A 25,978-nucleotide genomic window follows, 5' to 3' on the forward strand; every position below is an offset into this window, starting at 1 on the left:
GGGGAGAGAGCAGGGTAGGACTGTAGCGACTCTGCCATTCCATCCAAATAAGGCAATGGGGTCTATAAATTCATGATGTTAAAGTGCTCGCTCGCTCGCTCGCTCTCCCTCTCCCCCCCCCCTTTTTTTTTAGGCTCATCTCATTCTCTGGTTTTCAGCAATGACACAAACACAGGCAGAAACTAGTGCAGAATTTTCTGGTGGAATGACTCCAGTGAAACTGTACTTGTCATGAAATAGTGATGGGTAAATGGCCTTAAACTGTCTACTTTCTATGTGTTCAGGATACGTACTTATATTGACATCTGAATAGCTGAAGCTTTGAGACCTTTCTTTGTCTCAAAGGAGAGAGGAGAATCATGTAATTTAATAATGAAAAGGGGAATGCAATGTGAGATCAGTATTCTTGCCAATATGGATATTCCTCCTCTTTATTGCCAGAGATAAAGAAATCTTTTGAAAAATATAACAACAAATAATCATTTATAATAGCAAATTTACTGTCACAGTCTGGGTTACAATGTTTGTTCTTCTACAAGACATTTGTGTGCATGTGGGGTGGGCTAGCAACAGATTTTACGGCAAACTGGAAAATGTTAAATTTAACTTGCAATATCTAAGAGGTCTAGCTAATATGGCTGCAATCCATTTTGAAAAATAAATCCCCACTAGACGTGAGAATGATATATCTGGATAGGATTAAACCTTCCTGCCTATTAACCTCTCTATTTTGGGCAAAGCAGTTTAAAATATGCTTTCAGATATATCTGGAAGGTGGATACATCCAAAATTCGTTCAGGTAAAGCCCGGATTAAGGAAAAAATAGTGAAATCGAGAAGAAAAGAGACTCTTAAAAAACAGAGCTCTTTTTTCTTTTTTTGCATTTCTGCTGCCCAGCTAAGGCAATGCCTCCCGTTGTCACCGAGAGAAATCGGCGTGTGACGGATTCGTGTCACTGGTTTTTGTTCCCTTGAGTAGTCCAAGTGCGGTGGGCTCCTACGTGCTGAGAGAGGGGTTTGAAAACACACCTGCGGGCAGGCGTTTGGGCTCACGTACCCAACTCGAGCTTCCTCCGGGGGAAAAATAATAATAATAATAACGCCCTGCCTCCCTCCCCCCCGCCCCGGGGCGCGAGAGCCGCGGCCGCGCAGCACGACGCGGCCCCGCGCCGCCGTTGGCCGGCCTCCCCCCGCGGCCGCCGCGGCCCCGGGTGCTGCCCCGCAGGCCCCCCCCTTCCCTCCTCCCTCCCCCTCCACGGGCGATTTTGTTTCTCCTCGCCGCCGCGGCCCGAGGGCGGGGGGGAGGCTCGGCCCGACCGGAGCGGGCCCGGGGCGCCGCCGGGCACCGCCCGGAGCCGGCTGGGTCCCGCGGCCGCCGCGCCCGCCTCTGTCCGCGGTGCTGAAGGCGGCGGCGGCGGCGGCCCGCGCAACGGCCGCGCGCGGAGGGGAGGGGAGGGGCGTTGCGGGGCGGGGCGGGGCGCAGCGCGCGGTCCCGCGGGCCGCGCAGGCGCGGCGCCCGCCCGTGTGAGTGCGAGCGGGCGGGCGGCCGCGTGTGAGGGCAGGGCCGGCGGCGGGAGCGCAGCGGCGGCGCCGCCAGCGGCACGCGGCCATCCCCGTTATTTCCGGAGCCGGGACGAGGGCGAGAGCGGCGGCAGCTCGCCGCGGCAGCGTGGGCAAAGGCTTCTCCGGCTCCTGCCGCTCGCCGAGGGTTATTTTCGTTCCTTTCCTCCCGTGGTTGGCTCCCTCCCTCCGGCTGCTCGCCCGACGCGCAGAGGATCTAATTCGCAGACGAGCGCGCTCCGCGGGGAAGGGGGCAGAGAAGGAAGAGAGGGATATTTCCGTGGCTTTGTGGATGCTCTACTTTTCCTGGAAATGCAAAAGATTATGCATATTTCTGTCTTCCTGGCGCCTGTGTTTTGGGGACTGCTCTGGGGGGTCAGTTCTAACAGCATACAAATCGGTAGGTGCCCGCGTGCCGGGGGACCTCGCTCAGCCCCTCGCCGCTCTCCCGTCCCTCACCCCCGGCGCTGTCCCTCGGGCGTTCATGTCATGCCGCGGCGTGCCCAGCCCCGCTGCCGCGCCGTGTGTGCCAGCGCTCCCTCCCGAAAGCCGTGGCCGGTGCCTGCCCCATCCCCACGCCTTCCCCCCGGCCCTGCCCGCCCGTCCCGCCGAGCCCCCCGGGCTCCGCCGCGGCAGCCGGCCGCCGGACGGACCCGCAGCCGCGGCCGAGCCTCAGGGCCCCCCGCCCAGCGCAGCCCCGGCGGCGGGAGGGACGCGGTGCCGGCGCCCCTGCCCGGTCTGATGCGTGTGTGTTTCCCTGCAGGGGGGCTGTTTCCGAGGGGCGCCGATCAGGAATACAGTGCGTTTCGGGTAGGGATGGTTCAGTTCTCCACTTCGGAGTTCAGGCTGACTCCCCACATCGACAACCTGGAGGTGGCCAACAGCTTCGCCGTCACCAACGCCTGTGAGTAACGGCCGCCGCGCGCGGCGGCGGCGCGGGACCGGCCGGGACCCCGCGGCGGTGGGAGCCGGGCGCCTGCGCGCGGTGCGGCGGGGTGGGCTGGGGTGGGCGCTGCGCCGCCGCCGCCGCCGCCGAGCAGGTGCGGGAGCCGGTGTCCGGCCCGCGGGGGCGCACGGCTCCGGCCCCCTGCGCCCCCCGCCCCAGCTCCTCCGTGGCGCTCGCCGAGATGGCACAGGTCTAAAATGGTTCCCGCCGCCCCCCCGCCGGCGGCTCGCCCCTCGCGTTACGTAAGGCTGCCCGGCCGGGCGGCTCTCCCCGCCGCCCCGGGGCTGGCCGCGGGGCTCCCCCGTTCATCCGCTAAGCGGCAAGGTGTGTAGCCCGGGCGGGGCGGGGGTCCCGCCCCACAGCGGCCCCGAGCCGCCCGCCGAACGACGCGTAGATCAGCCATTTTACCCCGCGCCGTTCTCCATGTTGCGGCACGTCGCCCCGGAGCTCCGCCAGGAGCCCCCTGTTTGGCCGGCACCGGGGTCAGCCGCGGGGCCGTGCGGGGGCGGCGGGGCAGGAGCCCGCCCGCCGCCCTCCCACGGCCCGCACAGCCCCGCGGCTCCCGCCGTGCGGGGGGCGCAGCCCGCCGGGCCGGGGCCGAGCGGCGCGGCGCTGACGGCGAGGCGCGTCCCGCGGGGCCGCGCACTGGCCCTGCCTGTGGCGGGGCAGGGGCAGGGCCCGGCCCCGCGCGGGGCGCGGAGCACGGCGGAGCTCGGGGAGGGGAAGGCGGGCGCAGCGTGCGTGCCCTGGCTCAAAGAGCAGAGCTATTCTGGTGGTGGCGGCGGCGTTACGTGTGCGCGCCGCGACTCCCGCGCCAGGCCGCCTTTCCGCGCCTGCCCGGCGAGGCGGAGGCGCCGTTTGGCCCGCGGGAGCCGGGCGGCGGCGGGCGGGGTGTCAAGCTAGTCCCAAGCGAGCGAGGCGGGCGGTGAAGGGCAGCGGCAGCGCTGGCTGCGGGCGGTGCCTGGCCGGGTCAGGCCCCGAGGGTGGCGAGGCGAGGCGGTGCCGCTTCCCCGCGCGCCGCCTCGCAGCAGGGGCGCGGCCGGCGAGCACAAAGGTGCCGCGGGGGCTCCGCGCTGGCCGCTTCCCGAGCCGCGCTTCCTTGCCCTCCAGCGGAGGAAATGCCTCAGGGACGGTGAATCTGGAGGGTGGCAATCAGCGAGAGCAGTTGCCCTCCCCTGGCGACCCTTTTTTGTTCCCCCCCCCGCCCCCCTTCTAACTTAGGTACGTTCTGGCAGGTGAGGTGATGCCGAAGAGATGCCTTGGCACACCTGCTGGGGTAGGTGGTGCAGAGTTCAACCCGACGAGCTTTCAGTGGCATGTGTAAGGATAGGAGATGGGGTTCACACACAGCTGAAGGAAGAAAAAGGTTAGAGCATGCAACCAGACAGAGTAAGGCTACTTTCCTGATCTTTGAGAACTGTGTGGGGAGTTCTTGCTTCCTGAGGTCACGAGGGTTTCCAGCACCCATAATTGCATATGGTTAGCATTTGCAGGGCATGCGGACAGTGAAGTAAGGTGTTGCTTAGTGGTCTAGATGATCTACAAAATGTGAGACAGGTCCTTCTGTGCTTCTCTTTTCTGTGAAGTCGGTGAAATCCTGGAAATAATTTCTGTAAAACATCAGAAGAGTTTCCTACTAGTACTAGAGACGGAGAGCCACCTGATCTTTGAGAAAGTAAAGGAATCATGTTTTTCTCCAACCCTGTCAAGTTTTGTGTGTGTGTATGCATGCACCAGTGCATTCTTGAGCTTAGCTATCTTCCTTGGAGAAGTCTTACAATATTTAGATGACGCATGTAGACTGCAGTGATGGGCTTTGACACTTCCAGCATAAGGGAGTTACGGACCATGTTTTGGGTTTCCCTTTGTCTGAACCCTGTCCAAGGCTTCCATTTTCAAGCAGTTTGAAAAGCACCAAATTAAGACATGAACAAGTACTTGTTTTAAGACACCTCAGTTACCACTTATGGGTCACTGAGGTTATTCTGTCATTTGGTTTTGATTGACTAGTGAAGCACATGCCAAAAATAGTTGTAGTATTTCCTTGATGACCTTGCAAGAAAGGTTTGACTCAAGGACAAGGAATTCTGAAGACAAATATTTACCATAACAGGCAAAATTTAGCAGGTGTTTTCAGAGAACTGCATGCACAAACAGATGAGGATGATCCATCTCTCTTCATCTCCTCTATCTTCTTTTGGATTCGTTCTTATTTGAAAAACTAAAATTCTGCAAGTTATTATTTCAGAATAGTGTATGAAGAACCTATGTCCAAAACAACCAGCACTATCAACGGTTAAACAATGCAAGTATAATAAAAGGCTACAGCAATGTAGCATAATACAAAATTGAAATTGAAAATGCTTCAATGTTTCTCCAGGTATTTCATTCCTTCAAGGTGATCTTCCTTAACAGAAGTAGAGACAGTCCCCTTAACAGAAAGAAGCAGTGGCCTTTTTCTGCTTAGGCCAGTGTCCTAAGCAAAACGAAAATTTTTATAAAATCTACAATTAAAATGTTGCTGCTTTTGATTAAAAACAAACAAACAAGCCGGCATGCTCTGTGGCTGCTAGAAACTCCGCAGAATGCTTTCCAAAACGCAGGGTGAGCCCCGGCGGAGGGCGGCAGCCCGGCGGCCAGCAGATGGCAGCCCGCTGCCGCCGCCGCCGCCGCCCGGGGCGCTCTCCGGCCACCGCGCCGGCCTTCAGCAGCAGCAGCAAAACGGGGGCGTGCAACTCTAGCTGCTTTTAAAAAGAGTCCTTCTTCCCCAACCCTTCCCTCCCCCCCCCAAAAAAAAATATTTGAAGGAAAGTTGAAACCTACTATCTGTACTTGCTCTGAGCTCATTTACAGTGCAGTTTTGAGATAAACAAGTTGTATTGCCGGTGTTACCTTTAAAGTAGATTTCAGAACTTCCACGAAAGAGAAAGCGACAATGGTCATGTACTACTGAGGGATATCCGGCACATTGTAAGATAACTCAGTAAGTCATTTGAAGGTGACCAGAAGATGTGTATGGCGGAGGCTCTGTTTCAAAGTGCTATTGTGGGTAGGTTGCACTAATTCATGTAATGTATCCAGTGACAAATAGTCATTTTAAATTGTGAATGTAAGTCTTGGTCAAAGCTGTGTTGACAGGTCATCAGGACTGAGTGTTGGTTTGTAATTGTAGTTTGATACCTCCTGAGGTGGTATCATTAGGAGGCTTCATGGTTTTGACTGGTGGTGCAGTCTTTTTGCAGACTGATGAACAATTAAGCGAGATGTTTACTACCGTGACTGTAATTACATCCTTCAAGAGAAATGGGCTAGACTCATCGCTCTTTGGCAGTTCTTGGTGATTCAGAGGGTTACAGTCTAGGTAGTAAAGGCAAATGTTAACACAGCAGTTCATTCTAAAACAACCTTTTTGGCTTTTAACAGCTGGGGCAAAGGTACAACAGCACTGCAAGTAATTCATGGGATGGAATGGAAATTATCCAAAAAACTGGATTGTACCGTCCTTCTGCAAAATGTAATTGAGTCTAGTCTAATCGGAGAAGTGCTGACCATCAGCAACATCAAATTTTAAAAAATTGTTAATTTAATCAAAACAATAAAAGAGGAAACTATTGAAGATAAAATCCTTTCCTCTTAAATCCACCATCCCAAACAGGCATAGTTGTGTTAAATATATGCACGTACCCTTTCAGTGCAAAAATAAGTATTGGAGTCACCAAAAGAGAGTTTTCTTATGGAGTACTATAAAACCTCAGTAACTGCAACAAGTTTTTCTTACAGTAGTTCCAGCACAGAGGTAATATATGCATGATCTTGGAAGTTTAATCCTGCTGGCTCAAGAGGGCGTTGAGCATTTCCATTTTAAATTAAGTCTTACAGCTCTGCAGGGATCACTGCACCATGACATTATGACAAGGGGATGCTGATTCATGCATAAACCTTAGATCCTTTCATTATATCTTCAACCACCAGCTTTGAAAGCTTGTGAATATCTAGCGTGTTGCAACTTCTGAATCATGGCAAAGGTTTTCCTAGCCATTTTGGAATATAATGCTATAGATTGCTTTCTTAAAGGAACAGCATGCAGTGTATTACTAGAATAATAATTAAATAGTAACTCAAGAAAATGTATCCTATAATGGTAGTTAAAGGAGAGACTGATATGCGTTCATTTGGGTTAAAGTTACTGTGGACCAAGCCCAAATATATTTCACAATAGATGATTAGAACCAGTTTTGGAGGAAAGGAGGAATTTATTAAATGCTTGTGTTTAGGTTCATTCATATTCCTGGTCCTTCTCATTTCCTTTCTGCTATAAAGCATTGCTCAGGCTCAGTGAGCAGATATGAAATAGGTTAGGTACCCTATTGTAATTAAAATGGACAAGATCAAATGGGTTTCTATAACAGAAATGATGCGTTAAGACCACAGTATAGCCTAAATCAGGAACTTGTGTGCTTTTCCTGCTCTCAAAGCATTTCTCCCTTCAAAATCAAGCTCTGTAGCAAACTTTAAACTTTCTTCTACTCCTGAGAGCTATACATAAAGAAACCTGGAGCATTTGTTGTGTGACAGCACTGTCACTACTGTACCTCTTTACTCCTGGCTTGCAGAGAATTTTCATACAGCCGTGCTCCAGAATGTGGGCAGATATAAATTTGACAGTTTTGGCTTGGCTGCTTGACTTTCCAGATTTTTACTACGATTATTGTATTAATGTTGTCCATATATCTGGAATAAATATCTGCCGTACTATTTGTAATGTATTTTGAAAATATATTTTATATTTATAAAATTTCAAGTGATTTACATTTAACAGCAGTTTGTGAGGAACATATCCATCAAGCCTTGTACATACCAATCAAGCTCATAAGTCAATCAAATATCATCAGCCAAGCTCCTTAATATATTTATACATACTTACATTTAATACATAAAATGTAACATTTTTGCAGTATACGCTAGTAAAAGCTTAAATTTACATAACTTTGTTAGGACTATTGACTGTGCATGTAGCTAGGGATGTACTTAAGTCCTTGCATGCATAAGACTTAATGTACTAAGCAGGGCTGAAAACAAAGGCCATTGCATTAAGTAATGCTGTTACTGTTTATTTTCTATCAAGCCTCTCATTATTAAAATATTTTTGAGAACTGAGACATTTTTATCAGCTGTAATTCTTCCTGAACAATTGGTAATTACTGGGGAAAGAGGATGTTACTATTTTAAAAATGTTCTGTTACCATTATGTAAAAAGTTAAGATAATCAGTATCATTTTGCATTTATTAGGCACCTTCTGCTAAAACATGCTTAAATTGTCAAAAAAATTAGCTCAAGGAAAATACTAAAAATTAATAATTTACTAATGTCTGCCAGTAGGACTAATTTTTAGGAAACAGAAATGAAGGTATAACCTGTAGTGTGTATATATATGGGTAGTGAACAATAGTTCATTTTGGATGCCACATGAAGGAAAAAGCAGGACACTGATTAAACCCTACAATCCGTTTTCAGAAGAGGATTATCTCAGAGCTCTTACTAGTAAGATAATTTATCATTCTAAGTCAGTGTTCTCATCTCTTTGAATGAGTTGAGTGCATGAATTACTAATTTTTATATTAATGGTTCGTGCCCATGTTCTGGAATCAATGTCTCTGCACCTGAAGCCAAGAAGTGCCAGGTCAGACTGAAAATAATACTGAGAAGATATCTGAATAGCTAAAAAAATTTTATTTGCATAGATCAGATTATATATGCATATATTTATTAGTGAATGGGCTTCTCATACAACAGTTAACTTATTCAATTCAGAAATGAAAGGTCCAGGTTTTTCCATTATTTGGTAGCTGATCATTGACTTTAGCAGAACGTGAATACAGTGGCATCTGCTTTTAGAAGGCTACAGATGAGGGATTAACTCTTTGACTCCTTTATGTCATACAGATTTCTGAAATGTTATAGGACAAAAGTCTGAATGTTTTTATAGGAAAGAAGTAGCTTTGCATAGTATCATTATTATTTGTCTTAAAATCTTGATGTTTTCCTATAGTGAATTCATTAAAAAGTCTGCATTGGCTACAACTACATATTAGGTATAAGCTTGTTAAAAACTGAAAAAAGAGCTTTGAGTTAAATAAGTAAGTAATTCCAATAACTAATTCTTCATGGTATAAATAACAGTAAGGAGTAAGTAAAAGCATCGGACAAACATAGTGAATGCATATTTTTAAAACGGATAAACAATAAGGAGTAAAAGAATATTTTAAACCATCACATGTTGAACAAATTCATATTGGACCTTGTAAAATCAATAACTGTATTTAAAACACTATCGCTTATAATATGTAGTTACAGAATAGTATAGATTTTTTTTTTTGAAATACTATTTACTTTCCTTTATCTTTCTGTATCTAAGCCCAGAATAGAACATTTTTGGTGTTCTAATGCAATGCTTCTGAGCCCCCTTCTTTAAAAAAAAAATCCATAACACACATTTGATTTTTTTTTTGCATTGTTTTAAGAAATATTCTTAAATTGATCAGTTTATGAAGAAGTTACCTTTTCTCTCCTAAAGTTTCGATTTGGAAAATGCATAGAGAGTTAATGTAACTGTCCTGATTTTGATCTCGTATACAGTTATTTAACACACGTATCTGTTGGGTATTCGTTTCATGAGAGTATAAAAAATTTAGCAATAAAAAGGCGTTCACTTTCATTCTGCAGCAAAGTAGGGTTCAGCTTCAGTTACTATTGTCCCCCTCTCCCCAAATTCTCCCAAAGCTGGCTAAGAGGAATTAATAGGATTTTTTGAATATAGAAATGTTATATGCCATTCAACTAAAGGTGATAGAATCAGCAACAAGAAATGTGTTATTTCAACAGTAAGCTATTATTTTATTCTATATCAGAGAAGGATATTGAAGTCTGTATTCATTAACTTAAATCAGTGTGTGATTGCTTTGTATGCTTAGGGTTCTGTGTCTGTAACTGAATTACCAACCACTTGAGCTAATCTATGAGTGACTTACTGCACTTTATTTCACATCAAAATAGTATCTTTATTAGTTAACTGCAGAAGGTAAATGTGCTTGCACTTTCTGTGCTGAGAAGAAAGAGAAAAGCACACTTTCCCGTTTGTGATTTTTAAATGGACATCTTTTTGCTAAATAATTCTCCAAGGAAACAGGAGGAGGACAGAATTGCAGTAAAATGTTCATAATGGCCCTGACTCATAAATGCATACCCACATGACTGGTAACAAAGTTTCAGGCCTCAATGAGGGACAGTGGCTATTTACATGAGGTGTTAAACAGACATGTGAACACATGCCTTCTATGCTATCCAACGTTTTCAGTTTAATCTCAGCTTCACTTATGTAATACTGTGTTTGATTTAAGAGGATGGTGCATTTTCTCAAATTGCTGTGGTTAAGGTGCTCATACCAGTGTGATTTATTCTCAGCAGAAATGTGTAAATGTGAGTAAGTTCAAAAATACCACTTAGGGTGGGAAAGATACCTCTGCTTATTGCAAATGGTGTGAACTGATTTTCTTTTACACAATTTGAAAACTGCAAGTAGCTGAATCTTTCTAAGCAATCTTAAATTATCTATGACAAATAATTTAAACAGTGATCTGATAGGTAATGTGGAGATTTTCTCATCATCCATGCTGTGAGAAGACTCCTTTCAGAGATCATTGCAGCAACGGTACTAGAGAGCTCATAGAGTGGTTTTGCAACTGCTCTGCAGCCTGTAGAAAGGATTCATATTTCTTCTTCAGTTTTCTGCCTTTTATGAAATATATATGATTATTATAGGATGCTGGTCTGTATCCATAAAATGAAAGGCTGATGTGGTCTTACCATCCCATGTAGTATCGATCTAAAGTATTGAACATGTTGCATTCCCTTGGATGTGTAAACCATCTCAGAAAGTCTACAAATATATGCTAATGAAATAGTCTGTACAGTTCTGAACAAATCAGAGTAGTTTCTTCAGTAATCTCATAAATCTCTGAAACTGAGGATACTAAGAGTCTGCTTACTGAGGATGTTCCTCACTGGTGCTAGTTGTGAGTGTTTTGACAAAATGTATTCCAAGCCAAATAATTGTTGGGGTTTTTTTTGTTAATTTGTTTTGTTTTTTCTTCATGTGAATGTAGCAAGTACCATAACGCTTTAATAGCATTGTCTCAGAGGGAATTCTTGGTGCAAGTGTGGGAAACCGCAAGCAGCAAATGTTTCCTGCAGTTAAGGACTAACTGTGCCTTGTGCAGAAGTACTGGTACTGGAGTTTATTCTAGCTGTAACATTTGAACTGCCAGGTAAATAATTTGCATGGCAAGTACATACTAAGCTGATACTTACATAAGGTTTACAGCAATGTTCCTTCTAGCAGGAGCAGAATTAATGCACACCAGAATTACAGTGAGTGGTTAGGAAGTCGTTCAGGATGTAACCTAGATATTTCATATCTTGTCCTTGTCAGGCAGCGGACCTGAATTTAACCCTTTGTCTTTCACTTCCCAGCTGAATGCCCTGAGTTCTATGCCTTTTTATTTTGAGGTCTGTCTACCTCTCTTTCTTTCTGTCACTCTTCTTCCTGCTTCTATTCATTTTTTGGTGAAAAATCTCAGTAATATAACTTTTGTCCTCATGCAGGAAGCGGCAAAAGTAACTTTTAGGTATTTTAGGGAAGACAAGTTCCTGCCCATCATTACTTATTATGATTAAGCATAGCAGAAAATAAAACAAAAGGGTTAGGAAAAGTCTAACATATTAATTGAATTAATTGTTCAATATCAACTATTTATTTACCAGATTTATGCACAGCATAACATTTCAGAAACCATTTTAAATGAGCATCTGGAAACACAGTCAGTTAATTTTGTTCTATTAAAAGACAGTTATAGATATGAGGGATGAGGAAATAATTTAGAGTGACTCGGCTCTCATCTACAAATTACAGTAAAAGTGTATTTTTAATTTCAGTCATATTCTTACAACTGCCACATTTTAAGGTGCTCTCATTTGGTGAGAGGAGATCGTGCTGAAGTCCTGAAAATGCATGAACATGCAATAGTCTAAAGTAATTAAATTGTAATATGGGTACTTTTAATGAATAATCAGATTAGTTCATCCGTGCAGCAAAACTGATCCCATATTTTGGGAAAACAGAATAATAAAGCTAGACTATTTTTGCTCAGTGAAATGGCCAAGCTCCCACTGATTCTACTGGGAGCAAAATCAGATCCTAAATTCATGCTATTGCTTCTTCTATATAAATGTGGAAGAATGGTTTAGTTTTCTTATCTATGGAAAGAGGGGGATTAAACATTTCTGGAAATGTGTTAAAATACAAGAGCATATATGTGACCCAGATTTTGAATTAGTCCATTGCATTTCTGAAGTGCTTTGTCAACATTCAGTATGGAAACTGTAAATGTTTTCATTTCATATACATATGAACTGTTAGCTTAGATTTAAAGAAAAAAAAAAAAGGAAGGTTTGATCTCTGCTTGTGTAGGTGAAGAAGAAAAACATTTAATGTTTGCATCCTTTCTTTGTTGATGGATGTTATTTGTTGGTAACATCTTTGCATAAGTTCAAAATGTTATTTTTTTCTTAACTCCTTTTTTTACTTCTAGGAAAATGAGTTTGTCTTGACTTTCTAGAACTTAGCGATCTTCCATTGTAGAAGTGAAGTAAGCAAGCGTATATGAGCGCAGAAACTGAATCTCTAGCAAGTGGAACACTGAATGTGTTTCTTTGAACTTACCTCCTTACATCTATTTCTGTATAATACAAATGGAATAATTTGTGTTCTTCAGTGTCTCCGTTTCTGAAGGCACTTTAAATTTACTTAGAAGTAATACACTTTCAGACCCAGTTTGTGGTGCTCAGGCCATCCTGGGTGACTTCCAGGTGCTGTTCCAGAAAGCTGTGAGTTTTCTCTAAGTCATGTATCACATCTGATTTGGCAGGTTATTATGTGGATGCGTGAGATACTCTAGAATGTCCAGGATGGTGCTCAGTACATAGACTTAGTAACCTGAATCGTTCCCTCAGTCTCGTGAGAAAACGGTTTGTCTGTAAACACCCAAAAGCTTTTAGAACACCCAGCAGCTTTCTGACTTCCTTATGGATCCATCAATATAATGGTTCAGTCAATGCTGTTGACTAACTACTAACGTTAGTTTCTGGTTTCTGCTCTGTGGAATCTCACTTTTCTGTGCCTGTGTGTCTGGCTTCCTCTTGAACTCTGGGAAGTTGCATTGGTTAGTTTGCAGTATTTCATTCTTATATGATGTCTTGAGATGTAAAGGTTGCAGCATGTAGAAGCCATTTTCCAAACTGTATCTCAGCTTCCTTAAAAAACAGATGTATTAGGAAAAACATTTTCTTGGGGGTTTCTCTTCATTTCAGTAACTATTTTAGTAACATAGCTCTAATTCTGAAGTTTCAATGTTTGCTTTAAACAGGTCTCAGAAAGAAGCGTTGCTACTTCTGGCTTATTAAAAAGACTGAAAGTAATTGTGCTAATTGATTTTTGTCACACTGGTGGTTCTGTTGGAAGAAATTCATACTTTTAAAATGATCTTTATTTACTAAAAACAAAAATGATTTTCAACCTCATTGCAAGCCTGTCATCTTTAACTTCCTAGAGAGAGCTAGCAGTGCGTGCAGGAACCAGGTTAGTCTAGTTGTATCATTACAGGTCATTTACCAATGTGTTTATTTTTGGGTACTGCAGTTTAAATATCTTTTGGTGCTTTGATCTGATTTTTTTTTTTCCTTTTCCTCTCAGAAAAATTCTACATTTTGTTCCCTAGGCCTCCTTTTCTTCCCTTCGTTCATACCAACCAACCAAGTATACTAAAATTATCTGCTCAGGAACCCTAGCCCATCTTTTGTTGGAACTATATTCTACTTCTTCAGGTACAACCTTGTTAAGAACTATTTGCTCAGGGGCTGCTTTTGTTTAGGGTATAGGTCAGTTGGGTGATAGAGGTGATGGTGTTTGATGTAAGGTGAATATGTTGTGTATCGGAGCTCAGGAGATCTCATCACCTCCCAAAGCAGCTCCCTAAATGTTTTTAGCAGACCAGTGGAGAGACAATGTCATTTGACAAGCGAGAGAGAGGTGTGCTCCACTGTTACTAGCCTGTGGGAGAATGCTGAGAAAAGGATTCTCATTCCGTTCAAATATGTCCTAAGCATCCTTCCACATTCTTAAGCTAGAGGTAGGATGTGCTGCAAGTAGCAGTTGAGATTGCTTCTGATGTTTCTGGGAACTTTGTTCTGTAACTCTTTCTGGCACTGCATACTTGCTGTGGTGAAAAGAGGTAATCAGTTGTGGAATCAGGTTTCCCTTTTTGATGGATGTGCTAACCTCCAGTTTTCTCATTAGAGTGAAATTCTTTGTTCTAGATTGAGGGTAGAGAGTTTGATCTGTGTAGTCCTGTGTAAGTTCAGCTTTTGCTATGTGGATAAAGAGTTCTCCTTGTTTAGCTGTCACAGCAGCTACGTTCATGGACATTTAAGCTAATGGGCATTAAACTTAAAAAGATCAGGATGCTACTGACAGGTTATTTTTCAGTGAAGGTTCCTCAATTCTCTGTGTGTTTTTTCTCACTCGTATGACAGAACCCAGTGATCCATCAGCAAAATCTGTTTTATCCAGAGTCACTCCTTGGTGAAGGAGTTTGTTGAAAAAGGAGAAGAGGAATTGTTTTTAGGAGTTTTTAGGAACTGTTTATTTTGATATAATCTTAATGTAGAGAATAATTGCTTCATTCCCTGCTCCATTTAGAAAAAAGGGAAAGTAGGCAATAGCAAAATAAAGCACTCAGGTTATTTCTCTTTGTTTTTTTTTGGGGGGGGGGGGGGGGGCTGGGCCTGGATGACAGAGCACAAAGAATGGAAGTTCCCTTTAAGGGTAAAATGCATCAGGATAATACTTTGTGTTCCTACCACCATTTAGAGGCATGTTGTATGTGCTATAGAGTATGCTCTCTTTTTCACTAATTGTGTAGAAGCAGTAAGCAAAATTTTCCAGGAAAAACAAGGTTACAGACAAGTAAAACAGCCTTGTCGAGAACCAGATTCCCTATACCTAGCATGAAAAGTGAGCAATTTAAACCTGGAAGTCAGAAAATTGGTGTGAATAACTGTAGTGATATGCTATTGAATAACAAACAAGCACATCAAAACAAAAATAAATAGAAGAGCCTTTTTCTGGTGTGTCTGTACTTCTTTACAGGCCATGAAATAACAGTGATTGCAAAATCTTATGCAGCCCTCGGGAATAGGTTTGCTAGGTTTTCCTTCAAAGTCTCTGTTCTGTTGAGCTCACTCACTCTGACAGCTACCATAGGGCTGAATCCTGAAAAGCCTAGAGTACCTAGCATGCCAAAAACAGTTACCTGGAACTGTAAAAGGTCAGCAGGGTTGTGATCCACAGGATTTGGCCCAGCATTCCCCATGCATTTGAAAACACTTCATCCCATTTTAGCCCACCCCTGTAATTATGAAAACCAGAACATATAGAAAACATTTGTGGTTTTAAATTAAGAAGATGGTTTCAAATAGGCATTACAGAGAATTCACACATGGCTGAATGAAATGATCAGCATTATATTACTAAAACACTGATGCTGTAATCCTAATCGTGTGATGATCCGGATCAGGTGCCAGAGTGCACCACCTTTCCCTCTGGGTCAAGTGTCCAGGTTTTCTTCCTGTGCAGAAGGCTGCGTTTGAGGGGACAGGCAGGATCTCTCACCAAGACCGAGGCTCCTCCAGAGGGCTCCTGCGTCTGCTGTTTAGACATCGCCACTATTCAGCAGAACACATAGTCCTTGTCAAAATCTTGAAGTTTATTTAGGTATTGTGCTTAGCTAGCAATACTACCGGTTCGTAATAATTAATTTGGAATATGCCAACTGGTTGGCTTAAGTAAGCTATAATTTATAAAAATTTTAGGAATTCTGGGAATTTACAAAATAGAAATTGCTTTAAATCATTGATTTTTTTTTTTCAATACTTCTGAAGATTTAGTTGAAAACGTGGTTTGATCAAGAGAAATATTTTTGAAAGGACTAGATTAGGGAGAATGCCTACATTACTAAATTTCTGCAAACTATTCCTACTCAGATTCATTATCTTTGAATCTTTAACCATACATCTGTGTATGTCTCCAGCATGTTTTCTCTCTCCTCAGAGATATTCTTTAGGTTTCTCTCATGTGAAAATATCCATGTACCTGTCTACTTTTCTTGCTGTAGTGTTTTTTTCTCTTTCTCAATATATTCTATTTCCAAGTTTTGCTTCCTTCCGCATTTCCTTTTTCTTGATGTCTCCCTGACCTTTTTCTTCAGTATACGAATTACCTCGAGTCCAGACTGATTTACTCTTGTAGATAGCTGCAGCTATGATGGAGGCATGCCAGACTGTCAGGACTTCCCAGATACTCTGGGAGGATTTAAGGTCAGATGATTTAAGGATTGTTATTTTCTTCCCACTACTCTCCCCTCATAGTGAATTTTGTGGAAGTTTCATTTTTGAGAGATGGTTAATTTGTGTCACATCTAGTTATAATTCATTATAAGCTGTAGTTCCATTTTTTTAAAGAATAATTTCAATTAAGTCATCAGCAATGTGACTGAGTTTTCCACTCCTGGACCAGGTAGCAGTTTTTGATTCCCATAAAAATACAACACCTTCATGGTATTTCTAACAAAATTTTGCAATTCTTTTTGCGAACTCTTTAACAAAAAAGCAAAACCAAACAAGATCTCTCTCTTCAGAGCATATTCAGCTGTATCATTTTGCAGTGATGGTAGTCTACCTTATTTTTAAGATTAAAGCAGTATCTAGAGCACAGAATAGTTCTTTATTCACCTTTTGTGGATAGTATAGAAAAATGTGTGCAAGAAGGAATTTTTATTATAGCAATATAATAGGTTATAATATATGTGTTTGTTTTTTCTTCCTAATTACATACTCTGCAACTCTAGAGTTTATGCTCATTTAGTAGCATAACCTACTGTCTGTTCTTTTGTAGCTGTAGGACTGAAAAACAGACTGTAATGTTGGAAAAGAGAGTTTATCCCATCCTAGTGTGAGCTTAGACTTGTTCCTAACTGTGAAAGGTTGCAAGTGGTCGGATCTTAAAGTAGGGACAAATGGCAGTTAAAAATTGAGATATGTGTATATATATATTTTATATATATATTTTTTATATATATATAGTATGAAGGGATTGAGGAGATTTGTAATGGTTCTCTCTGAACTGTGTATGTTTGAAGTCATGTAAGTTTAAAGTTATTTTTAAAAGTGCAAGAATAAAAAGAAGTCTAAAATACTCATGTAGTCACTTTTCCATAGCATATAAAAATGTATGTTATGAAAAGATATGCGATGATGATTAAACAATTCATAGTGAGTGGATGTGGTTAAAATTTGTATGAGTATCCGTTTAGGATTATCTGTCTGACTAGCATGAGTAATTTCACCTTTAAGATCAACTTTTCTGTTATTTATTTTGCAACTTGCAAGTAGTGTTCTCTGACTACTGGTAATGCCTTATGAGAGGCTATGGTTCAGGGGGCTAAATCCTTAAGTTACTCTAGCTGTCTCAGCACTACAGGTTTTGATCTGTGCTAGTTAGCACTCCCCGAACCAATGTGCAGGCATGGTTTAGGAAAAGCATAGGCCAGGAACTGTTTGCAGTAGGCCGTCTGGAGGAGGCCCCCTTGTTTTGAAGGGAAGAGTGGTTGGCTGTTTGGATGCGAGTTATCCAGCCAGTTGTCAGTGGGGCTGGAGAATGTGTAATGGCCCATCTCATTTGCTAGTATAGATACCGCTGTTGTACTCACTCTTTCAGAATATTGGGGATTCCCCTGGCATATCGCAGATGACTTCAAGTACTCTTTCTTGGTGTATCGCCTGCTCCTATCATTTTCATATCCCTCTTCTAGAACAGATGATGTGTCAGAAGTACATTGTAGACATGAGTGGATAGGGACGTGTCAGGAATGCGTCACTTTGGAATTTGTTGCATAGCAGCCCCAAGGTGGCAAGTGCAATCAACCCTGGCATGCCAGATAGATTGACTGCCATCCACTTCAGGAATTGTGAGTACAGAGAGGTGGCAGAAGTATCTCTCCTGCCATTCTCCATGTGTGACTTGACCGTTTCTCTGGAATATTTGGAAATAGGAATCAATATGCACGTGCCTGTGTGTTTTCAGGAGTGTGCAAAAGAAGATACTTACAAAATGCAATGTACATTTATTAATTTGTCATTGCATTTGATTTATAGAAAGAAATCTGCAGAGGAAGGCATAACATTGCTTTCCTAATAGCATACTAGAATCCTTTTTCTGGTTGCGGTGTTCTGTGGTTTCTTGTTGCATTAATTTTCAGTTTTGCTAATTTCTAAGGAAAGTTGGCTAAAATGAAAAAAGAAGTTGCCATGGTATCAAGAAACTGTCGTACACTTTTTGACAAAACGTTCTAAATGTACTGTGAGGGATCCTTCAGGGAAACTGAACGCAGTTTCTTCCTGTGCTTTTCTGGAATCCTTATTAGCATTACCTTCTAGCAATGCATTAAGGTGGCATTGCAAACCCTTGAGCCTGTTTCAGATGCTCATGCTGCCAAGTTCAATCCATGTATAAGTTATAGACATGATGCTTCTTCTAGGAGAAAAAAATGCATTGCTATTTTAAGAACACTCTATTGTTGTTTACTTTGCTGTGTTCCACCTTGAGTAGCATTAACAGATGTGAAATGTTTGATACAAGAAATTGATTGTTTTACCAAGTCTAATTTAGTCCTAAATGGGAACAGCAGTGTTTGCATTTTTCTGGGTGTTCTGTGTTAGTTGTCACAGTGGTGCATAATTCCAGTCTGGGATTTGATATTTCTCCTCAAGAAAAGCAGAAATTGGACTGGAGAGAGGCTTTTTGCTCCCAAGCTGCCATTAGTGGGTTTTTTAGTATCAGTCAGTCCCTTACTTGCAATACTATTTGGTAGATTTCAAGGCCTTATACTTCTCTAAAGACAACTCTTTTTCACACTAGGCTTTAAAGTGAACTGATTTTTAAAGTGGACTTTGTCTTGAAACTTCAGTGATTCTGTGTTTTGAGGATGGGTTTTTTTTTTTTCTTTTTTCAATTACCATTATTTTCTGAAAGACTTATTTCACTTTTTGTGCCATCTTAACAATGTGTATTTGCTCTGGGCTAAAATGTAATGTCTAATCCTTAGGGAAGAACAGTGGAAAAGGAAAAGCTTCTGCCAGTCAACTTGCAGCATAGCATGAAACAGTCAGCTGTGAAGCTGAGGGTCCTTATTTTGAGTTCACGCCATTATCAATGAGATATAAATCCTGTGCCTAATCACCTCATATAAATTGCACCATTTCTAATCACACCATTATAAGTCACTGTACATAAGAGACTCACAATCTGATTGTGTATCAGTGCTTTTTCTGAAGTCCTGGTATTGATTCCAAATTATTTCCATTTCCTGAAGTGTATCAAACACTAGTGACAATGGGGGTGTTGAAGATGATGAGAGGCCATTTAGAGCACTTGGGATATTAAATTTAGACTGGTCTGCATCTGTGAATAATTTTGAGGGATTTGAACTACAGAGCCTTTTTTATCAATTACTTTTTGCATCGGATTGCTGTAACATGAAGGATTGCTAATTTGAGACTACTTTGCCTTGTGTTCCAAAAGCCTGTAAATACTTCTCTATTTGTAAGCAGATATTAACCGTGATTGCTGTACTTTTAGTAGTTATGCAAACAATTTCATGCTAGAACTCTTCAGCAAGTGTAAATAAGAACTAGTTTGTACTGCGGAGCATCATCTGCATTTATTTGCTTTACATTCGTGTTTGAATGTCCCAGGAGGAATTGCAGGTTTATTATGTTAGGCGTTGCACAGCTGTATTGTAAGTACCGGTTCTTGGCTCAAAAAGTTCACAACTGAGATATACAGTGGAGACAGATGAAGATTTATTTTTTTTCCTGTTTTCCAAATGCAGTGAAAGGGGGGTAGAGGGAGATTAAATTTTTTTCACTCAAGGTCATAATGAATGTCTACGGCAGAGCTGAAAATGAGTCTACACTTCCTGAAGGCTAGTGAGAAAACAAGAATTGGGTTTGGCAGAAAATTTCACTGTTTTGAGTCTGGTTTCCTTTGTAATAAGTGAGGGAAAACAACCCTTCAGAAATTTCTTATGCATAAGAAAAGGTGCATGGGAGGGCCATTTCTGGTGGCTGTTAAGGATTCATCCTTAATACAGAATAACAGATTAACTCTTACAAATGCTCTCCTTTGGGAAAGAACACACTAGAACACACAAAAAATTGAGCATTCCTTTTGTCTGATATGTATGTTTAAGAGCTGGTATGAACTTCAGTTTGTTTAAAGAATATTTGTAACTTCCATTTAAAACTAAGTTTCCCAGTGGTGATGTAAAAAGGGATTTGAACTGACTACAGGCAGCCACCATCAAACTTCAAATAATAATTAAGCAAAAATTAAAATAAAGAATATTACAGAAATAGATCTTGATTGTGAGACCTTTCCTGTCCATGGAATACGTGTCTTGGAAAATGTGAGTTATAGCGTGAGTTCCATGATGCATAATCTGTGTAATGATTAACCGTTTACTTCTTGAGCTAAAATATAGGACTTGTTATTTTCTAGTGGTAAAATTTGAGAAGGAATTTACCATTTTTATTCCATTATTGGCAGCAGATGTCTCTAGCAGCGAAGAACAAGGGAATTGAATGTATCGTAAAAAACGTGTTGTTCATAGGGGTTTGTGCAGAATCTTGTTGTACCAGCAGAGCACCTTCTCTTTCACAGATGGTCCCCTTGTGGTACCTTTGTGCATAATGAGTGGAGTTTTCACTCAAGGCTTCCTGCTGGATTTTGCATCATCTTAGATATCCTGAGCCCCAATGACTGCTCGTTATTCTGTCTGAAGATACAGGGACTGAGCCCTTTGGTTTTGTGCAATTCTTTAAGGAAAGCAGCACTGAATAAGAAAGGTGTAAAATCCTGCTAACCTCTGGGCTGGAGATACTGTTTCTCTGTGTCTTTTACTAGCTGTAAATATAAGATAGTTTGTACAGAGATGGCAGATGATCCCTACCAGGGTGGAAAAATATCTCCTAACAAACCATAAATGGCTGAATGTGAAGATACTACCAGGAAAAAAAAAATCATAACTAAGTAATCTAACACCCCGCTAGACTTCAGATTGATAAGACCTGTAGATTTGCACACAAATGAATGATGACCTTTTACTTTAAGGTATTCAAACTGTTTTCCTCCATTAACCAGTATCACTTTTGCTTTGAATGATTTCAGTTTTAATCACATGTTGTTCATCTGTAACTATACTGTGAGTCATTTTAATGATACAGTTACTGCCTGAATTGGGAGTAGTACTTTATCATCTTACTGTTTTTGACATTAATAACTTTCGTATTTTCCTGGTTGCGCTACTGTCTGTACATCAATTATGAATAGGCTTATGGAGAAAACAGTCTTGGTGGTGATGTTGCAAGTAAACTGATTGGTAGTTCTGGTTCCATTTCTCATTGTCTAGGAAGAATTCAAATTATTTTTTGGTATTCTCATTGGCTTCTTGCATCAACCTCTGATCTGTTTAGCAGTATCCTTTGACAAACCTGGTGTAGAAAGCCTGACTCTGGGACTTGTAGGCCGTTCACAGAACCTGGTCACCTGCTGAGGTGAGGCTGCTGCAGCTCCATCACCTGCAGTCCAATCACTAACAAGGCTGAGAATTTATTCCCAGTATGCACCCATACAAACACACATCTAAAACATGTGCATGCACGCGCACACGCGTGCACGCACACACACGTGTATACACAGCTGGCCGCACAGATCAACACAGAGACACTCAGCGCTCATACCAACAGCACCAATGGCGTCAACCTCTTCCTGTTTCTGGCTGATCAGGAGGAGGGTCCTTTAGTGGGACATACATGTACAATGTGGATCACTCCAGCAGCTGGACTTAGACACTCGGTACACCCAGTAGCGGGTCACCAGGTCCCCGCTCTCCCCAGTTGCTCACTTCCTGGACATACAAGTCTCTGAGGCCCTCAGCCCCACTGCAGTTGCTAACACGTATGCACACACATGCACACATGCGCACACACGCACGGACACTGTGTCTTAAATATCCACTTCCGGTATGCCCTGGCATGCCTGTAGTTAATGATATAGCATACCTGTTGTTAAAAACGAAGTTTTGCATCCTCTGCATATTTATATCAACTTAAAAACTGATGTGCCAGTGTAACGATCATGAGACACTTATTATACAAAAATGGACCTTATTTGCTTAGCATTTCTTCAAGAAGAATGAAGCGAAGAACCATGATGAGTCAGGGTTTGTATGAGACTCAGGGTAGCAAGATGTTCCTGGTATAATATAGTATCTGACATTTATACTGAAATGAAATTATATTTATTTGGATATGATGGTGATGCACAGGATAGCTATGATTCCTGTATGTACAGAGACAAAGGAAAAGAAATACCTAGCAATCTAGAAAAGATTACTGGAGTAAGATGGAGTATACAACAAATTCAGGCTGTATTTTCTGCTAATTCAGGTTCCATTTTTATACACTACAAACACAATGTGGAACCTTGACCAATAATAATTCTGTCCTAGGAGAAATTAATTTTACTTCCTGCTTTCTAAAAAGAAGCTAATTAAAAGGTTTCACAAAGATAACTAGATAGAAGAAGAGCAGGCGGTAGAACAGAAAAGAGATATGAAATAGCCCAATTCCATCTTCTTAGTATTACTACTTGTAATTGGGATTGAATTAAATTTGTCAAATCTGTGTTCCTGGCCATCACATCAGTAATGGATGCTTTAATTGCTATACTTCTCGCCTAAAGCTAGGACATATTTCAAAATGTTGTTGACCTGATGGTCAGAATACACTCTGTTGGTGACCTGTGAAAGAGGAGCAGAAGGTGCACCTGTTAAATTACTTTAATCAGCTAAGTGAAAGTCATTGATTTCTTCCAGGTTCAAACAGATTAGTTGCTGAGGTCTTCTGGAATGTTTGGGCACATTTTCCTCAAGATTCTCATCATCTTTTCTCCATTAGTCCATTCTCTACTCTCAATTCTTTTTTATTTTTGAAGTATCTGGTTATCTTGGAAATGCATTGTTTTTTTGTAATCACTTCATTATTCTCTTCAAAAAGGTGGTATGCCTCAAGTCTCGTTTATTTTTTTCTGCTAGCTTATTTTCAGATGGCAGCAGGTATTTTGTAATGTCAAGTACTTTCTTCTCCATAGCTTTCTTCTCTTTTGCATTTTATCTTTCCAGAAGATTGAGTGACTGAAGATCTCTGACGGGAATTTCTCTCCAGAATGTATTTCATTTCCAAGTCATACATTTGTATCTCTAAGATCACGTACTAAAGTTTTGGCTCTGAAGGAGCTGGTGGTTTGCCAAGAATATGATCTGTGGAACTGTTGCAATGATGGCGTGTGCATAGTAATGAAATTTCTGACGTAGAAAACAATCGCTATTTCTATTTTTTTTATCTGAGCATAATATTGCTGTATTGGTGTTAGCTTTCTCAGGCTGTATACCACTGGAGTTTCTGTCTGTAAGCGTGGTCTCTGAAGTCCTGCTTGTGAGGTACCGTTTGATACAATTTCCTTATTGTCATTGTAATCTTTGAGGGTGATACAGATTTCTTTTTTTGCAATACCTTGTTGGGAACCCTGTTGAAGACCATTCATCACTTTCCCTTTCCTTAGTTCCTAGTTTTCATAAACTCATTGTGAATTTCTGCTAATTTAGATGACATTCTTGATAGGGAGTTTAGCATGCCTATGCTGTTCAAGAGGTTGATGATCTTACCAGCTTTGTCTCTTTCACGCTATTTGAATTTGACCTAATGTACCCTTTCTGTAATTAACTTGTTCCAAAGTTATCTACATAATGCTGTGATTTGGTAAAGGCATACTCTACGTCCCTTAAGTTGGTGTTTAAAGAGTTTTGATGGGTTCCTTTATGAGACTGTCATGCGCTAGATTGTTGTTCACAACTTCGTCCTTTGTCAATCCTTTACTATTTCATACTCCTTTTTTCTGGAATGTAGGCAATATACCAAGAAGCATCAAATTCACTGCAAGCTCTGTCTTCCCAAAGGACCATTTAAAAAGATTGCTTTTTTTTCTCTGACTAACCTGACTGACCCGCTGGTAGCTGAATTGAGCCTTAATACCATATGTGCACATGTTGCAGCGATTTGTAGGTGATATGATCACTGATAGATAGGCTGCAGTGTTCCTGAAATGATTATGTCTGAGTTCTACTCACATTACAATTGTGATTTTTTTTTTTTTTCCCCTCTTTACGGAAACTACTCAGCTAAACCACTCAGTAATGCCTCCATCTTTTTGTTAAAATGATACTGAAATGTGCCCTATGTGGGAAATGGTTCTCCATTACAGATTGCATGGTTAGTGATAGTAATGGTGGTTCACTGCTCTCTCTGCATATGTAGAGTTGATTTTCCATTGGTAGGTAGATATACCTTTGAACACAAACAGAAGTCTTAATTTTCTCTGTTGTAAGAGTCACTCATTGAAGGACTTCTATTAATTCTAATGAATTATAAGGTTTTAGTCCCATTATTGGTTTTATTGCTGTGTGCATTAATTACTTAGACATCTAGAAAAACCTTTTGCTGTTGTTGTGTTCGTGTTGATCCATTCTGTGATGTGGGTGCCCTCCTTAATCTGCTAGTGTGACTCATCTAGATGATGCTGGTGTCATGACGCAGACTAGTCTTTTCTTGTATTGTGAAGCAAAGACACTGCTTCCTTGTGTGTCGTTATCAAATAGAAGGGGTGCTGCTTCTGCACAATTTAGGATAGTAAGTCCCTTATAGCTGTCCTTATCCTCATTTGGTAATACAGCTGGAAAGAATTCTGAGAATGCTGAGAAGCTGCTGTTCTCAGGGGTGTTCTTCGACTGGAAGCACTACACTGTTTTTCTGTCCTTTAACATGGCATGAACTCAACCACTTCCAGTTTCAGGACCAAAGGTTGCCTAGCTGTACATTACAGTTCTTTGCTCCTCCAACGATTAAGTTCTCCAGCATGAGAAAAGAACAAAGAATGTGCAATGAAGTCCTTTAACTGGATAAATTACATTATTCTAGTGATGATTATGTCATTGTTCTTTTTTGGCTTTGCCTTTAGCTTTCATAGGAATTCTCTCACTTTTTTCTGTTTCATGTGCCTCCATCTTCCATTTGCAATTAACAGTTTTGCCTTTCTTTTGTGCATTCTCTTTCTTTACTTACAGAAAGTTATCGTAGCTCAGTCATTCTTGTCATAAACATCTTCACACTGTGGAATGAAATAAGTATAAGATACATCTAAGGGCATGGAAAAATGTCTATAAACTGTACAGTCTGGCATGAGAACGTTAGGGCATGGGCCCTCTTTGATCTAGGCTATAGTGTATTGATTTAACTTTTAGACCACTAATTAACATTGTGACTATGTGGCCTTTATTGCAGCTTTTGAAAGCAAGTCTAATATTTCAGCTAAACTTTTTTTTACTTATAACAAAGGCTTGATTTGTTAAGGAGAATTCCAGAATAAGAGTATCTACAGGAGAGTTATACTGTCATAACTGAAAGTGTTATTAATTCTGGTATAGTATATGCTGGTAATAGCTCTGTAAATACAAACCCTTAGATAAAAGATTATGTTATTATTATAAGATATTGGGAAAGAGATTTTTTAAAATATCAAATATTGCTCTGTGATATAATACTGAGGGGGCTGGTTAAACATAAGGAAAAAAAACCTCCTCGTAAAGAGTGTGGCAGATGCCATGCAGTAACTGCAACTTAACAGCCTTTAATGATTGTGGATATGTTAAAAGTCTTTTCTTTTCCAGTGACTGAAACTCTGAGATGTTCTGTGAAGAGAAAATTAAGATGGCTTAGCTAAAGGCATAAGGTTAATGTGCATTTCAAAAATCTCGAAACAGGCATGCTCTAGCAAGCTAAACACCCTTCACTTTTGTATGTTAGTGCCTAAAGAGAGTTTTCATGGGTTTTATTCTTTTAATGGTACAGCTTTCACTGTTTGGGCTCAGCTCCTTTCATGGACATAAGACTCCTTCAAGATTGGTGTAAATGTCTAGTAGAAGATACCAGTGGGTCAAAGACATGGTCCTGCTCTGAAAGGACTTCTTATATAAGAAGATCTTGCAGTCTCATTCGTCTCTACTGCCCTGATTTTGTTCAAAACTGGTAGGCAGCTCCAGTCGAAAAGTTGGACAGCTTAGTCAGAACTCGACACTTAGTGCAGTGCTACCATGGTAATAATAGGAAGGATTCAAAGATTAAAGAAAG

The 25,978-nt window shown here is 41.5% G+C and overlaps 1 protein-coding gene across 4 annotated transcripts in view; it reads left to right on the plus strand.

Annotated features, from left to right (window-relative positions):
• The first annotated feature begins 1,506 nt into the window (after positions 1-1,506).
• Positions 1,507-25,978, plus strand: part of GRIA2 (glutamate ionotropic receptor AMPA type subunit 2) — a 91,150-nt gene continuing 66,678 nt past the window's right edge. For 3 of the 4 annotated variants that reach the window (XR_011141005.1, XM_068942388.1, XM_068942386.1), the window contains exons 1-2: positions 1,515-1,959; positions 2,323-2,463. Coding sequence is in view for 3 of the 4 variants with exons in the window: in XM_068942388.1 (XP_068798489.1) it covers positions 1,872-1,959; positions 2,323-2,463 (229 nt within the window). In the remaining variant the exon portion in view is untranslated. Of the gene's footprint in view, positions 1,960-2,322; positions 2,464-25,978 lie in introns of all 4 variants that reach the window. The other variant, XM_068942387.1, reaches the window with a different exon arrangement.

Source organism: Struthio camelus, chromosome 4 (genome assembly GCF_040807025.1).
Source record: "Struthio camelus isolate bStrCam1 chromosome 4, bStrCam1.hap1, whole genome shotgun sequence".
NCBI lineage: Eukaryota > Metazoa > Chordata > Aves > Struthioniformes > Struthionidae > Struthio > Struthio camelus.